The sequence below is a fragment of the Scophthalmus maximus genome, chromosome 10, assembly GCF_022379125.1.
Source record: "Scophthalmus maximus strain ysfricsl-2021 chromosome 10, ASM2237912v1, whole genome shotgun sequence".
In the NCBI taxonomy this organism is placed as follows: domain Eukaryota; kingdom Metazoa; phylum Chordata; class Actinopteri; order Pleuronectiformes; family Scophthalmidae; genus Scophthalmus; species Scophthalmus maximus.
The window spans coordinates 19,334,803-19,351,800 of NC_061524.1; the positions used below are offsets into that span (position 1 = coordinate 19,334,803).

General features: G+C 45.6%; 3 protein-coding genes across 8 annotated transcripts; 1 reads left to right on the forward strand and 2 right to left on the reverse strand.

Annotated features, from left to right (window-relative positions):
* Positions 1 to 1,722: 1,722 nt before the first annotated feature.
* Positions 1,723 to 8,505, reverse strand: decr1 (2,4-dienoyl CoA reductase 1, mitochondrial). 3 transcript variants are annotated; one of them, XM_035607352.2, is made up of 11 exons: positions 8,371 to 8,456; positions 7,794 to 7,869; positions 6,895 to 7,103; positions 6,607 to 6,664; positions 6,174 to 6,260; positions 5,868 to 6,015; positions 3,412 to 3,511; positions 3,264 to 3,336; positions 3,037 to 3,183; positions 2,445 to 2,507; positions 1,723 to 2,089 (listed from the first exon to the last, which is right to left on the reverse strand). In XM_035607352.2, the coding sequence occupies exons 2-11, from the start codon at positions 7,851 to 7,853 to the stop codon at positions 2,030 to 2,032; spliced, it is 1,005 nt and encodes a 334-aa protein (XP_035463245.1). In that variant the 5' UTR covers positions 7,854 to 7,869; positions 8,371 to 8,456; the 3' UTR covers positions 1,723 to 2,029. The 3 variants fall into 3 exon arrangements, with proteins under 3 accessions (XP_035463245.1, XP_035463246.1, XP_035463248.1); XM_035607353.1 differs by lacking the exon at positions 7,794 to 7,869 and having other exon boundaries at positions 8,371 to 8,505; XM_035607355.1 differs by lacking the exons at positions 7,794 to 7,869; positions 8,371 to 8,456 and adding an exon at positions 7,196 to 7,337.
* Positions 8,202 to 10,615, forward strand: pmvk (phosphomevalonate kinase). Its single transcript, XM_035607360.2, has 5 exons — positions 8,202 to 8,570; positions 9,640 to 9,703; positions 9,793 to 9,945; positions 10,059 to 10,188; positions 10,369 to 10,615. The coding sequence occupies exons 1-5, from the start codon at positions 8,476 to 8,478 to the stop codon at positions 10,512 to 10,514; spliced, it is 588 nt and encodes a 195-aa protein (XP_035463253.1). The 5' UTR covers positions 8,202 to 8,475; the 3' UTR covers positions 10,515 to 10,615.
* A 70-nt stretch (positions 10,616 to 10,685) lies between these two features.
* On the reverse strand, positions 10,686 to 16,750 carry LOC118284561 (tropomyosin alpha-4 chain). Of its 4 annotated transcripts, none has more exons than XM_035607359.2 (9): positions 16,575 to 16,750; positions 15,869 to 16,015; positions 15,007 to 15,140; positions 14,809 to 14,926; positions 14,541 to 14,611; positions 13,982 to 14,057; positions 12,306 to 12,368; positions 12,141 to 12,210; positions 10,686 to 11,532 (listed from the first exon to the last, which is right to left on the reverse strand). In XM_035607359.2, the coding sequence occupies exons 2-9, from the start codon at positions 16,001 to 16,003 to the stop codon at positions 11,450 to 11,452; spliced, it is 750 nt and encodes a 249-aa protein (XP_035463252.1). In that variant the 5' UTR covers positions 16,004 to 16,015; positions 16,575 to 16,750; the 3' UTR covers positions 10,686 to 11,449. The 4 variants fall into 4 exon arrangements, with proteins under 4 accessions (XP_035463252.1, XP_035463250.1, XP_035463251.1 ...); XM_035607357.2 differs by lacking the exon at positions 13,982 to 14,057 and adding an exon at positions 13,664 to 13,739 and having other exon boundaries at positions 15,869 to 16,012; positions 16,575 to 16,748; XM_035607358.2 differs by lacking the exon at positions 13,982 to 14,057 and adding an exon at positions 13,664 to 13,739 and having other exon boundaries at positions 16,565 to 16,748.
* Positions 16,751 to 16,998: the final 248 nt, after the last annotated feature.

Here is a 16,998-nt window from a genome sequence, read left to right on the forward strand (position 1 = left end):
ACACATTAGGTGGTGGATTTCGTTTTGTTAAAATGGAAACTGAACTGTACATAAGACATTTGAACTACATCAAATGATTTGAATTAAACCAGGTCATCAAAACAATTGATATGATATCACCATATTACCACCAGGATCAGAACTGATTGACCCTCGACCTCCATCATGAGCCCTCATGTATCATTTGCTCTGACCAACTGATCTGTGAACATGTTGCAGGAGGTTTTCTCCTCCACTTCAGCTGATCACAGCTTCTTTAACACATCACAAGGTTTTTATAAATGTAGATACATGTCACACCTGTACTCAGAACTAATGATGAGAACTATTAAAGATGTTTTCAGCTGCTGAAACATTTTGTCCACATCGCATTTTTACAACAGTGAACACACAGGCTGACACAGAAGCACACTGTCCAATAAGACTCACAAGATATTAAACACCTGCAGCAAAAGCAAATATTTCCCTCAAACATCACAACTTGTGATCAAATTAATATATTCTCTCAACCAATCGTTAAACAGTGATCAATAAAATACAGCATCAATATGAACTGTTCAACCTCAGTCATTTGTGCTATTTCTTACAGTCGGAGGCAAAAAGTCAAGCAGCTCATCACAGCAGTTGCTTTTCTTCCACAATGATTTTATTAAACTCATTTAAGATGCTCAGTTGAAATACAGTAAAAAAAAGGGGCATTTTTTCATTGATTTGATTCAAATCTGCGGGTCTGTATGTGACATGTCAAACGTTCAATGTAGTTCAGACTCACTGTGTGGTGACTTTTTGTCCTTACTTTCCTTTAGCATTTTGATCCACAAAGAGCAACACGGAGGTGGAACCTTTTTATAGTTGGATAAAGATTGAAGCTGAATAAAGATTTGATCATAGCAGCTTCACACTTTCTAAGTGTCATTTCTAACAACTGGGAACAGATGTTTTCCTTTGGTTTAGCTCAGTTACACCAGAGTTATTGGAGTGTTTGTGTGAGATGTGAAGTAAATACTTCACACACTAGCATCATACTCATTCTAAGAGCTTTGTGGAGAATATCTTCATCCATCAGCGAGTAACAGGCTGATTTCAGAGGAGGAGACATGTGTAGACCATAATTCAAGTATCCTAATTGTTTTCAGATATTGTAGCCCGCATGTCCTGACATCTCAATCATATGAGCTACTAATTAAGATTGAATTTACTCGGTTGACAATGTGTTGTTAACAAGCCTCCCGGACCCGGCTGCTGCCACGCGTCACACTTCACCATTAAAGCTTATTTCAACTCTTGTATCTCCTCAGAATCACTGTGTGTCTTCCTCTGAGATATACACTGCAAAGACCTGTGCTGCCGAACACGCCCTCTTTAACCACGCGCTCTTCCACGCCCACTTACTCCGGGTCCGTTAATGCCGACTTGACGGACGAACATCAGAACCACCTTCGTCATTCCTTGTACCTCAAAGTCGGGCAGCCCGATTTTGTAAAAACCTCGAGGTTTGTGGTTAACCCCCGCGTTGAATCGGACTAGATTAACCTTGCTTTGTAGTACAGGCCTCAGGTCGGGGACAGTGATGACTGTACGACCAATCAAATGGTTTGGCTCCAGTGTGGAACAACAAACAACAACCCCAAAGAAATGAAAGAATGAAACTTTATAAATGTGTGGACAAAGACAATTCCAGTCATTTAGCCTCGGTGGATTTGAAATGAGTCGAGATGCGACTGAAGTTTAGACGTTGAGCTTTAATTCACTGACTTTAACAGAAATATTACAATCTTCTTTACACAAGCTACTGGACAACTGAGTGACAAGCAGCTTTGTGGGGGTGTGGCCTATTCCCTCCTTATTCAGGACAAATGAAGCAGGTCAAAGGTCAGGAGATGTGATGAACAAACCAAATCAACAAATCAGAGACAGAGACCTTGGTTTGATCGAGTCACACTGAGCATGTGCAGATCGTCCCACGAAAGGCCGCTGATCACTGTCTCCATGGTAACATGGGACTCATCTGATCGGTTGTTGAGTGTCATTAGGATCCTTTAGTTTTTCTGATCATCGACTCCATCAACGTCCACTGATCTGGAGACACCTGAGAGACAGACAGAAAGACAGACAGTCACCTGAGAGACAGACAGAAAGACAGACGTTCACCTGAGAGACAGACAGACAGATGCCTGAGAGACAGACAGTCACCTCAGAGACAGGCAGAGAGACACACAGTCGCCTGAGAGACAGACAGAAAGACACACACTCACCTGAGAGACAGACAGTCACCTGAGAGACAGACAGAGAGACAGACAGTTGCCTGAGAGACAGACAGAAAGACAGACAGTCACCTGAGAGACAGACAGAAAGACACACAGTCACCTGAGAGACAGACAGAAAGACAGACAGTCACCTGAGAGACAGACAGACAGATGCCTGAGAGACAGACAGTCACTCACCCTGCGCAGCTCGTTGAACTCGCCCGCCATCGACACATACTCTCCTCCATCGAAACGAATCACCTGTAGACAAACAGACATTAACTCTGGATTTAAACCCTGATCTAAAACCAGTCTGAACTCTGATCTAAAACCAGTCTGAACTCTGATCTAAAACCAGTCTGAACTCTGATCTAAAACCAGTCTTATCTCTGATCTAAAACCAGTCTAAACCCTGATCTAAAACCAGTCTTATCTCTGATCTAAAACCAGTCTGAACCCTGATCTAAAACCAGTCTTATCTCTGATCTAAAACCAGTCTGAACCCTGATCTAAAACCAGTCTGAACTCTGATCTAAATCCAGTCTAAACCCTGATCTAAAACCAGTCTTATCTCTGATCTAAAACCAGTCTGAACTCTGATCTAAAACCAGTCTAAACCCTGATCTAAAACCAGTCTGAACCCTGATCTAAAACCAGTCTTATCTCTGTTCTAAAACCAGTCTGAACCCTGATCTAAAACCAGTCTTATCTCTGATCTAAAACCAGTCTAATCAGTCTTAAATGTGATTTAAGATTATTCAACACTGATCTGGGATCCGCACAAACTCACGGCTCCAGACATCCAGGAAGCGTAGTCGCTGCTCATGTACGCTGCCAGGTTTGCAATCTCTGCTGGTTGTCCAAGTCGACCTGTCGGGATCCGACCAATCATTTCCTTTTCAAACGCTCCTGTTGGATCCAAACGACTGAACGCACCCTGAACAGAACAAACAACAACAAATACAAATAAAGAGACAACTGCAAAACAAACATTAGCTGTGATCAGGTGGACAGTACCTTAGTTCTGATTGGTCCAGGCTGGATGATATTAAACCTGTGGCCATAGCGCCCCCACTCTGCAGCAAGAGACCTGACACACAACATTATTAATGTTACCATGGCAACAACAACATACCGACTTCAAGATAACAACAGTCAAACTGACTTGTAGAGCGCCTCGACTCCGGCCTTCGCTGATGCACTGGGGACCACGAAACCAGAACCAGACTCAGCGTAGATGGTGGTGATGGCCAAGAAAGAAGCACCTGAACCACAACAAGTAATAACACGGTTTAATATCTCTGACTGTAGATCAGTCTCTAACCAGTCTGACTGTAGATCAATCTCAAACCAGTCTGACTGTAGACCGGTCTCTAACCAGTCTGACTGTATACCAGTCTCTAACCAGTCTGATTGTTGACCAGTCTCTAACCAGTCTGACTGTAGACCAGTCCCCAGTCTGACTGTAGACCAGTCTCTAACCAGTCTGACTGTAGGTCAGTCTCTAACCAGTCTGACTGCAGACCAGTCTCTAACCAGTCTAACTGTAGATCAGTCTCTAACCAGTCTGACTGTAGACCAGTCCCCAGTCTGACTGTAGGTCAGTCTCTAACCAGTCTGACTGCAGACCAGTCTCTAACCAGTCTGACTGTAGACCAGTCTCTAACCAGTCTGACTGCAGTTCAGTGTCTAACCAGTCTGACTGTATACCAGTCTCTAACCAGTCTGATTGTTGACCAGTCTCTAACCAGTCTGACTGTAGACCAGTCCCCAGTCTGACTGTAGGTCAGTCTCTAACCAGTCTGACTGCAGACCAGTCTCTAACCAGTCTAACTGTAGATCAGTCTCTAACCAGTCTGACTGTAGATCAGTCTCTAACCAGTCTGACTGTAGACCAGTCCCCAGTCTGACTGTAGGTCAGTCTCTAACCAGTCTGACTGTAGGTCAGTTTCTTACCAGTCTTATTGAGATCAGTCTCTAACCAGTCTGACTGCAGTTCAGTGTCTAACCAGTCTGACTGTAGGTCAGTCTCTAACCAGTCTGACTGTAGGTCAGTCTCTTACCAGTCTTATTGAGATCAGTCTCTAACCAGTCTGACTGCAGTTCAGTGTCTAACCAGTCTGACTGTAGACCAGTCTCTAACCAGTCTTTCTGTAGGTCAGTCTCTAACCAGTCTGACTGAAGACCAGTCTCTAACCAGTCTAACTGTAGATCAGTCTCTAACCAGTCTGACTGTAGATCAGTCTCTAACCAGTCTGACTGCAGACCAGTCTCTAACCAGTCTGACTGTAGATCAGTCTCTAACCAGTCTGACTGCAGACCAGTCTCTAACCAGTCTTATTGAGATCAGTCTCTAACCAGTCTGACTGCAGTTCAGTGTCTAACCAGTCTGACTGTAGACCAGCCTCTAACCAGTCTGACTGTTGACCAGTCTCTAACCAGTCTGACTGTAGACCAGTCCCCAGTCTGACTGTAGGTCAGTCTCTAACCAGTCTTTCTGTAGGTCAGTCCCTAACCAGTCTGACTGCAGACCAGTCTCTAACCAGTCTAACTGTAGATCAGTCTCTAACCAGTCTGACTGTAGATCAGTCTCTAACCAGTCTGACTGCAGACCAGTCTCTAACCAGTCTGACTGTAGATCAGTCTCTAACCAGTCTGACTGTAGGTCAGTCTCTTACCAGTCTGACTGCAGTTCAGTGTCTAACCAGTCTGACTGTAGGTCAGTCTCTAACCAGTCTGATTGAGACCAGTGTCTAACGAGTCTGAATGTAGGTCAGTGTCTAACCAGTCTGACTGTAGACCAGTCTCTAACCAGTCTGATTGAGACCAGTGTCTAACCAGTCTGACTGTAGGTCAGTCTCTAACCAGTCTGACTGCAGATCAGTGTCTAACCAGTCTGACTGCAGATCAGTCTCTAACCAGTCTGACTGCAGACCAGTGTCTAACCAGTCTGACTGTAGGTCAGTCTCTAACCAGTCTGACTGCAGGTCAGTCTCTAACCAGTCTGACTGCAGGTCGGTGTCTAACCAGTCTGACTGCAGGTCAGTCTCTAACCAGTCTGACCGACTTTCACTAAACGACGTCATCATGTGTCGGTGGATGTTGTTGTGCGTTTGTCGTGGTGAAACTACAAATTTGTGAAGATGAACTACAAAAACCTCAGCGGCTCCATCAGCATGTTTCAGTGTTTTATGATTCATATGTAACAGTAACTGACATGATGACATGCGTCTCTTCTGGGTCATATTCATGCATATTCATGACTCTTCTACTTCTTCTGCAGATTGAATCGTTTATGTTCGTCACGTTAAATATCGCTGTCGCAATGAATTGTGGGTCAATATCTCCTTACTCTCACAAAGGATGCTCCAGTGTACCCTATGCTAAAGAAGATAGGAAAGGAAGCATTGAAGCTCCTTTCCTATCTTTTTTAGAGAATCTGAACAGCTCTTATCATGCTGATCAAATACTTCTGGGTCACTGGGATTAAGGAAACTTCCTAAGACAATTTGACAATTCAACCTCACTCTGGACACAACCGAGCAGAGGAGGTCAACTGGAGCCCAGAGAGTTAGTTTCAGCTCTACTCTTGACTTCTCTAGTTCTGGATCAGTCTCTGACCTTTCTGGTTCTGGATCAGTCTCTTTCCCAGCTCCAGAGTGATGAAAGCAGTCCCGTTCAGGACAATGTCAGTGATGCTCTTCCATCCGTTTGGCGACAGACGCTCTGATGGACAGACAAAGTTTCCTGCTGCGTTGTTGATGATCACCTGCACCAATTAGGACAAATCACACTAATTTCTGAAATCACAGTAATTAACCTTTTGCATTATGATTACCAGGCTCCAACTCTGACATCATAATGATGTCAAACCATACACAATATTCTGTGTGTGTGTGTGTGTGTGTGTGTGTGTGTGTGTGTTACATCAGGAAGTCCTGTCAGACTCTCCATCTGGTCGACACAACGAGAGACGGCCTGAGGATCTCTGACATCACACTGAACCACATGGACCTGAGAACAGATGGGGGTCAGGGTTCAGACCAGCTGAGACCAGTCCAGACCAGTTCAGAAATATTCAGACCAGTTAAAGGGGCAGTCAGTGATTTTGGAGAAAGCTTCTTTCTCACTTTTTTGTTGTTGTTGTTTTTGTGATGTCACTGCTCTGGTACGTGAGACCGACACACTGACCTCCGAGTGATGTTTACAGACTGAACATTGTTGTGGGGTCAGAACCGGGCACACACAGAACCGACAGCTCACGGACCGCGAGGATATATTCACTGATTTTTACACAACGTGTTTCGCTTCCGAATCGCCTCCTGCCCCTTTAAGACCAGTCTAGGTAGTGGTTCGTCACCTTGTTTCCAGTCTGGTCGCTGATCTCATTGGCCGTCTTCTCTAGAACGTCCAACTTCCTGAACGAAAAAAACAAACCAGTTCAAACAAATGACATGGACCCCTGACCTGGAACCTGACCCCTGGCCTGGAAACTGACCACTGACCTGGAACCTGACCCCTGACCTCTGGCCTGGAAACTGACCCCTGACCTGGAAACTGACCCCTGACCTCTGGCCTGGAAATTGACCCCTGACCTGGAAACTGACCCCTGACCTGAACCACCTCGCTCATAGACATGACCTCTGACCTGCTGGCGATGACACACTGAGCTCCCAGCTGTGACAGGGCGGTGGTCATGGCTCTGCCTAGTCCGGTCCCGCCCCCCGTGATGAACGCCACTCTGTCGCTGAAAGTTCCTGTCGGCAGCATGACGCCTTCAACCGAAGGGAAGAACCCTGACTGAGCGGGACCGGAACCGGAAGTGGACTGAGGAACTGCCGAGCGGTGGAACCATGACTGGAGGAACAGAAACAGATAATCAACAGTCTGATCTATAGTGCACAACAAACACACTTGGATCAATTCATTAAATACATGAACATATTTACACAGGAACAGGAAGTGCTCTCGTTTCTCTTCTTCACGTGGAAGGTTCCATGTGTTTGACCTCTGTGGGTCGCGACCTTCCCTCACACATAACAGTCAACAGTGATAAAGTTTTGGACTTTGGAGGACCAGGCCTCGATGCAGCCCGTCTCACCGAGGAGGATCTTTAAGGATCAGATAAATCACATCCTGAAGATTGAATTCTGAATATTCCTGCTCATCTATCAAACATTGATTTTTTCACTGTTCACTTTTATATCATTAGAAAATGTTCAGTTTCCGGATGAATACCGTTTCATCTATATGTTGAGTGATATGTTTGATAAGATTTGAACCGAACGCTTTAATATTAGAACATTCTTTTTATTCTCTCTCTTCCAGTATTTTTACTTTAGCTTTCTGGAAAAAGAAAGTTTTCTGTGCATCATCGTCAGTGTCTGACACGTTTCGTTCTTTTCCGCTGTTTGAAAATAGATCGATTGTTCGATTGATCATCGTTTGAATAATTCGCCAACCCAACGTTGTTCCACACACTCCTCCGTGACGTCACAGGGCCGAGACGGTCCGTCTCTCTTGTGTTCTACAAGTTTCATGTCTCACCGTGTGAAGTGAAGTCCTCACCGACCGGACGAGTCCCCTTCCTCTGCAGAACACCGCCATGTTGTGCCGGTGACCCCTGACCCGGGCCGTACCAGCGTGGAGGTGGTTAAACAACTGTTAGTTTACTCACAGTGTAGAAAATATAAGAGTCGTCGTTTCATATCCATTCTCTAGATTGATTATATATATATATATATATATATATATATATATATATATATATATATATATATATATATATATATATATATATATATATAGGTTGTGATGTTTTTAAAGAAGTGACCCTCTGTGGAGGAGCAGGCGGTGTGGCCTAATGGATCCCCCCCGGAAGGCAGTGGTTCAGTCCGGAAGACGACGCGCTCACGTGATACCGTAATACTGCTAATATAGCGCCACGTTACAAAAGAACCCGCTTCAGTTTGGACTTTCTTAGGGCGAGCGACCTCCACACGCAACGTGGTCCGTAGTGGAGGAGTCGCTCGGCTCAGTAATTATAAGTTATTGATCTAATGAACCGTCAGACAGAACGACAGAAGGCCTTCGAAAGGCGCTTCCGGTTTGCTCCGACACTTACGGCTCAGTTCCGGTGTGGTCCGACGGTCGGACGTCCCACGGAGCAGCTGATGAACAGGAGCTGACCGGACAGCTGCGGGCATCGTCTGGTGGTTATCGATGACTGATGGAGGACCGCGTCTCTGCACCCAGACTGGTCCTGGTCTTCAGCGGGAAACGGAAGTCCGGAAAAGATTATGTGACGGACCTGATCCACGACCGGTAAATGAACCCAGACACCCGATTCTCATTGATTATTAACGTGTCATATCGATTGATTAGTGTTTAAGAACTTTTGATCCGTTTTCAAATGAAAACGTCAATCTGAGACTTTGATATCAGAAACGTTGCTCATTGTTGGTCTTTGCTTCGAGCAAACCTTTGAACGTCTGTCTAATGACGTCATAACGTCTTAGAGGCCTCGGGTGAGGTCCAATTGTCAAATGTGCTCAGGAAGTTTCCTAAATCTTAAAGTGACCTGAAGTGTTTCCTCAGCACCATGATGATGTTCAGAGTCTCTAAGTGCTTAGGAAAGGAGCTTCAATGTTTCCTCTCCTGTCTCCTTCGTCAGAGGACACACTGGAGCTTCCTATGTGTGAGGAAAGTAGAAACAGACCCACAATTCATTGCAGCAGCGATATTTAACGTGACGCATCGTGAACGAATGTAAACGATTCCATCTGAAGAAGAAGAAGAGTATGAATATGAACCACGTGTAAGTTACTGTTACATATGAATCATAAAACACTGAAACATGCTGATGGAGCCGCTGAGGTTTTTGTAGTTCATCTTCAGAAATGTGTCGTTTCAACACGACGTCACGACGTTTAGTGAAAGTGGAGTCGGATTCTCTGAGCATCTGTCGGCTTTTCCTAAGTCCTATCAGTCCCCCTTGACACCTTTCCTTGACCTCATGATGTTTTCCACTGAGGTCAAGGGATAGTAGATAGGAAGTAAAATTCGATCTCACGCCCCATGGAATCTTCTGACGTCACTTCAGCTTCTCTTTTCTCTCAGTAGTAAACTTGATCACTTCCTGCTTATTTACAGTCGATTATTAAACTGACTTTAAATATGAAAACATATTCCGGGTGCTTCTTTTCTGTTTTAGTTGTTTGATCATATCATTTCACATGTCGTAAAATGAACTGACCTGTAGCTGTCAACCAATCACATAGCAATTTCTACAACATAGCCGCTGAATGCAACATGGACGCTTGGTGGCGTCTTGGCGTGACGCAGAATCACACGCATGTTGTTTTTCAATACTCCGTCTGTCTCACCTCTGCAGTTTGGGCTCGGACCTATGCTGCATCCTGCGTCTGTCCGGACCCCTCAAGCAGCAGTACGCACAGGTGAGACCTGCACACAGAACATCTCCATGGTAACCCTCTGATGACATCACTGTCCTCCTGATGACATCACTGTCCTCCTGATCTCGCAGGAACACGGTCTGGACCTGGACCTGCTGCTGGGGACTGGTCTTTATAAGGAACAGTATCGGGCTGATATGATTCGCTGGGGAGAAACTCGGCGACGGCAGGACCCTGGATTCTTCTGTCGCCTAGCAACCAAAGGAGCACGACAACCAGTCTGGGTACTTCTCTCCCACGGCCACTTTCACATGCTTCTCTCCGATTGGTCAGGTGGTGAGTGACACTCTGCTCTGATTGGTCAGGTGGATAGTGATGCTCTGCTCTGATTGGTCAGGTGGTGAGTGATGCACGGAGGCTGTCGGATCTTCAGTGGTTCTGGTCTGAGTTTCCTCAACAAACTCAAAGTGTCAGAGTTCAAAGTTCAGAAGAGACCAGGACAAAGAGGGGGTGGAGCTTCACGGCAGGTGAGACGTGTGTGTGTGTGACTGACTGTTAGCCTGTCTACCTGTCTCTATCCTCCTGTCTACCTGTCTCTATCCTCCTGTCTACCTGTCTCTCTTCTCCTGTCTACCTGTCTCTATCCTCCTGTCTACCTGTCTCTCTTCTCCTGTCTACCTGACTCACTCCTCCTGTCTCTCCCTCAGGGGTGGATGACGGAGAGTCAGAGTGTGGGTTGGACAGCAACATTGAATTTGATTGGATGATCCGTAACGAGGCCAACGCCCCCTCTTTGGACGAGCAGCTGCAGCCAATCCTGATGCTAGCTGAGGAAGCAACTGATCATCACTGATCAATAACATTATTGGTGGACTACCCTGAGCCGCTGCATCAGGACAAAACTGTGATGAACAAAATGTTTTCCACCAAAGAAATAAAGTTAAAACTCTTGAACTTGTTTAGATATTTTACTGGACCATGATATATTGATTATGAAGAGTAAAAGAATAAAACAGAGTCTCAGTTCAGATCTACAAACCAGTGACGATGCTTTTAATTTATAAAAGTTGTGACATCAACACAGTGATGACATCATGACTGGCTACTGGACTTTCATTGGCCCCTGGGTTACATGGCAGTGGAATGCCTGTGTGTTGAGACATTAAACTAATAAATCATTGGCTCTAATCAATCAATCAATCATTAATTATAGTTGCAAAGAAAACGTTCAGACAAACACTTGATTAGTTTCATTAGTTCTTCATGAGGAAACTGTCGTAAGTCTGTAAGTCGCTGTTAATCTTTAAAGACAAAACATCCAGCTGCTTGTAATACTGGGGGGGGGGGGGGGGGGGGTTAAGCAACACCTGAAATGTGACGAAGTTCAGAGAAGGAATGTGTGAAAGCAAAGGTCACTATGAGAGATGGAAAAGGGAACGCCCCCCCCGACAACCTCACTCACATCCACCAGAGGAGGAGGAGCAGAGGAAGGAATGTTTGAGCCACTAAGTTTCCTGACACCCACACAGCAGGGGGAGGTAAAAAGTGAGGAAAGGACCAGAGGAGGAGGAGCAGAGGAAGAGGAGGGGGAGGAGCAGTGGGGGAGGAAGGTTTTGGCCACAGACTTTGACCCTGATCTCCTCAACATCCACCAGGGCGAGTAACAGGTCAGCAGCAGGAGGTGCAGGTTGAAGGAGTAATAGGGACATATTGGCCACAAAAAAGTTCCCTGTCAATCAGAGGGATCAGTGGGAGGAGCAGAGGGAGGAGCCCTGGGGAGGAGGAGGCTCAGCAGGAGTTGAGTTCCTCCATGGTCTGATTCAGAGTCGTGTGAAGCTCCATGTTAGCGTTCCTGGCCGAAGTCAAAGAATCTGAAAACAGAAACAAATGGTCAGATTGGAATCAGATGTGAAATCTCACTATCGCATCTGGTCAAAATCAATATTCTGTGCTTTATCACTTCCAGCCGACCATGACTTCCTTATTATATGACTGCCCGACTATATGACTTATTGACTACATGACTTCCCAACAATGTGACTTTCCTGACTACTTGAGTTCCTGACAATATGACTTCCTGACAATATGACTTCCCGACTACATGACTTCCCGACTACGTGCCTTCCCGACTGCGTGGCTTCCCGACTGCGTGGCTTCCCGACTACGTGGCTTCCCGACTACGTGGCTTCCCGACTACGTGGCTTCCCGACTACGTGGCTTCCCGACTACGTGGCTTCCCGACTACGTGGCTTCCCGACTACGTGGCTTCCCGGACTTCCCGACTACGTGCCTTCCCGACTACGTGCCTTCCCGACTACGTGGCTTCCCGACTACGTGGCTTGCGACTACGTGACTTCCCGACTACGTGACTTCCCGACTACGTGACTTCCTGACTACGTGACTTCCTGACCACATGACTTCCTGACCACATGACTTCCTGACTTTACCTTTGACCCAAAACCTGTGCTCAGAGTCTCACCTTCCAGGCCGTCGATGGTTTTCTCCAGTTTGGCAACCAAACGCTCTGCGGACTCTGCTCTGGTCTCAGCCTGGAACAGGTGGGAGACAGGAAGTTTCAGTAACTTAGATTTCAGAATTTTTTAAAGAAATGTTTCTGGTTATTTTTGGAACATTTCTGTCTCACCTCTTTGAGTTTTCCACTCAGGTTCTTGATCTCCTCTTCATACCGGTCCTCCTTCAGAGAATACTGAGAAGGACAGATGTGGATTCAACACTTTAGTTTCTACAAAGCAAGAAGCTGCGACGAATCTTGTCTGCGCTTTAGAAATATAATAACCTTTAAACATATGAATCTGTCCCTCACCTGTACCAACACTGTCCCCGTGTGGTTTTAATACAGAACTGTTTTCAGACCAGACCACCAAATAATATAACAATATATTTAACAGACACTTGTTATACAAGCAGCAACAATGTAACAGAGTTGTCAGAAGAACAATGTTTAGGTCTCATGATTCTTCATGGTTGAATCATCTAAATAAATGTCATGTAAAAAACAAACATCAGCACGTCGCCTTCTCCCAATCTAAGAAAAGTATATTAGAATAATTTGAGGACCTCATTCGTTTACCTAAAATATAAATGGCGAATGTCAGCTCATCTGTGTTTTACCTGAGCGTAGTGAACACACCATCAGAAGTTGCTAACGTTAGCCTTAGCTGTATCCCAGGGGAACACGGTGCATTCTTTCAGTTCACGCCGTGTTTCAGTAAATGCTTCTTCATGTTGAGGTGCGTCACCAAACATCTTTGATGCACATGTTACATTTTGTGTCCAAACTTTCGACTGTCTGTTGTTGTCAGCCATTATTATTATTATTTACCCAGGAAGTAAACAGTGACCACTTTTCACATTGTAGTTGACGTCAGGTCCGTGTTGCAGATCCTGATGATCTCTGCTCGACTCAAGTATGACGTTTGGAACCAATCAGCAGAAACTAAATGCACGTTTCTTATCGAATCTTAGAAATTCGGAACCGATTCTTGATAACCAACCCGAGCAACAAGTCATAACTGAGGACACACGTGGGCAAAATCATTCCAAATCTCAGAGTTGATGAGTGTTTGACAGCCTGAAAAAGACAAGTCCCTGCAGCAGTTTCAGCCAACGCTAAACGCGGCAGGCTAATGCTATGCTAATGCTACTCGCTGCTGGGGACAGGAGTGCTACAGCACACTGTGACATCACTACTGACCTCACCCAACAGTGAGACTGTCTGTCAAACACCGGATACATCCAAACACACTATAATTTAAAAACTCATCACATTAGCTACGTTTAAATTTAGTGACACTTTAGTGTTTCAGTCTGGACGGACAGAAAGTGTCAGGAACACTTCCTGTCAGTAACACGTCCTGTCAGTAACACTTCCTGCTCGGACTTTTCACCATCACTGTTCCTCCTTCAGAGGATTTTATGTTACTAAGCAACCAACTACTTCCTGTTTACACCTGGATGGTCATGTGATGTTCCACCCCCTACCTTCTCAGCCTGGGCCTCCAGGGACTTTGAACCAGTGAAGACAGTTTTCAGCTCCTCCTCCAACACTCGACATTTACTGCAGGTCAAAGGTCACATCAAACAGGACGTGAGCTGTGTGTGCGTTCGTGTCACCTGGTGTGTTTACTTGTGTGTAGTAGTGTACTTGTGTGTGCAGCAGGTTAGGGTCATGCAGAAAGCAGCAGCAGGAGGAGGAGCTGAATCAGCATCTAAAGGTCAAAGGTTATAGGTCACTGGAGGTCAGGAGGAGGAGTTCCTCTGGTTTTATTTGACAGGTAGACATCAGGTGACTCGCAGTACCTTGTCCTCAGACGCCTGCAGGCTCTTCAGTGATTGGTCGAAACTCCTCAACTGCTCCTCCAACCTCCGAACATTACTGACAGACAGGTCGGACAGACAGGTAGACCGGAGGAGAGACAGACAGGTGGACAGACAGGTAGACCGGAGGAGAGACAGACAGTTAGAGAGACAGACAGGTGGACAGACAAGTAGACCGGAGGAGAGACAGACAGTTAGAGAGACAGACAGGTGAAAAGACAGACAGGTAGACAGACAGGCAGGCAGGTCGTTAGACAGACAAGTGGACAGACAGAGAGTTAGAGAGACATGCGGGTGGAGAGACAGACAGTTAGAGAGACAGGCGGGTTGAGAGACAGGCAGGTCGTCAGACAGACAGGTGGAGAGACATACAGGAAGCAGGAGATGCAGCAGCAGAAACAGGAAGAGAAGATGATGTTAGAGCTGTTAGTGAAGCAGATTGACATCCCACTGACATCATCAGTGACCATATGTGTGTGTTAATATACCGTGTGTGTGTGTATGTGTGTGTGTGTGTGTGTGTGTGTGTGTGTATATTAACCTCTCGGCCTGCTCAGCTCTGTCTTCAGCTCGTTCCAGTTCTCCCTCCACCATCACCAGTTTACGAGCCACCTGTCAATCAATTGTACAGGGATCATATATCTGTAATCACACACACACACACACACACACACACACACACACACACACACACACACACACACACACACACACACACACACACACACACACACACACACACACACACACACACACACACACACACACACACACACACACACACACACACACACACACACAACTCAGACCTCCTCATATTTGCGGTCGGCCTCCTCTGCGATCTGTTTGGCTTCTCTCAGCTGAACCTCCAACTGCTCCATCTTCTCCTCGTCCTTCAGAGCTCTGTTCTCTATCACCTTCATACCTCTGTGAGAGACAGACAGGTGAGACACAATTCAGACAGACAGTTGACTGACAGGCTGACGGTTCTGGTTCGTGTTCCAGACCTTTCGCTCTCGTCGGCGGTCTTCTCCACCTCGTCCAGTTTGTGGAGGGCAGCGGTGAGTCTCTCCTGAGCTCGGTCCAGGTTTTCCTCACTGAGTTGGAGACGACGACCCAGAGTCGTCACATCCTGCTCTGCCTGCAAGATACACAGCAGGGCACACCGGTCAGGTGACTATACAGAACTACACGGTACCACAAGGTACCACACAGTACTACACGGTACCATTCGAGGTACTACACAGTATCACACACGGTACTACATAGTATCACACATGGTACTACACAGTACCACACATAGCACTACACACAGTACTACACGTTACTACATGGTACTACACAGTACAACACAGTACTTCACACGGTGAGCCTTTCACAGACATATCAGTGCCCCCTTTGTTTACCGATATGAAATTGTTTATTGTACAGAGTAAACAATGTGAATTTATGTCTTATGTTAAAATTTTACATAAAATTAGCCTGATGCACAAACAAAATGAACCACTGAGGAACCACAGAGGAACCATATACAGTCTGTAGTTTAATCTAGTCTATAATTTAATATACAGCTGTAGTTTGATATACAGTGTGTAGTTTAATGTAGTCTGTAGTTTGATGTAGTCTGTAGTTTTATATACAGTCCATAGTTTAATATAATGTCTATAGTTTAATATACAGTCTGTAGTTTAATGTACAGACTTTTATTTTATATACAGTCTGCAGTTCTATATACAGTCTTTAGTTGTATATACAGTCAGTAGTTATATATAGTCTGTAGTTTTATTAAAAGTGTGTGGTTTTATATTCAGTCTGTGGTTTTAAACAGTTTTTGATGGAAAAGAGTTGGAACCCCAGAGGAACCCGTACCTCCTCTCTGCTCTTCTTCTCCTTCTCCACCTCCCTCTGCAGTTTCTCCGCCCTGTCCTCCGCCTCCTCAGCCTGCTCCTGCAGCACCTTGATCTTCTTCTTTACGGCATCGATGCTGTTAACTCCCCCACTCATCTTCTTCTTCTACTGCAGAATAAACAGCAGCGGTTTAAGTGTGTATTCATATCGTAGTTCAAACCTTTAAAATCTAACTGTGACACAAGTGAACGCATCATTCCTTAATACATACTTTTTAATAATCGATTTCAGTCACTTTCATGACGTCATAGTGAGTTCAGATGAATCTTTAATAATTGGTATGCTTAGATGAATCATAATTATCTATAAAACCAGCTGACTATTAGCTAACCGGCTAAACATCAGAAATCAATTGGTCATTTTTAAATAAAACGTCACTGATTAAGGCTATTTGCGTGACGTCAGTAGTTAGCATGTTAGCTCCTGGCGCTACAAGCGGACCGCCGCCCTGTTAGCCCAGTGGCATGTTAGCAGAGCGCAGAGCTCCAGGACCAGGTGAAGTGAGAGTGACCACCTAACCGGGCCGAGGCTCGTTACCCTGAAGAAAACACTCCTTCACCTCGACCCGTCACTTCCCGGTTAGCAGCAGGTTAGCTGTTAGCGGCTAACGGAGCGGAGCTGCGGTCTCACTTTTTATTTCAATAAAGTTTTACAAACTGTCACGGACTCTGGTCCCCGGGTCTGGGTGTTCTGGTCTATATTGTGGTCGGTGTGCTGCTCTGTATCCGGGTTGGTGTTCTGGTCGGTTCTGGTGCTAGTCCTGGTCTCCTCCACTTCCTGATCCACCCAACTCCCAGCGCAGACCTGCTTCTGCTGCTTCTTCTTCTTCTTCTTTTTCTTCTTCTTGTTTCACTGGCGAGCCGCTGCCACGTGGAGTATTACCGCCACCAGCGGACTGAGTTAGGTATTACAATATTAATGTTTGTTTAAAAACACTTCCGGAGTTAAAAATTCCTTCGAGTTCCAGTCAGTTTCTTATCAACTGTCTCTCATATGAATTATAGGACCGAGCAGGACGACGTGTTCCACTAGTTGTGCCCCTATATATTTCAGTCTGGAACCCGAACCCTCTGAAGTTCAGGGGTGCAGTC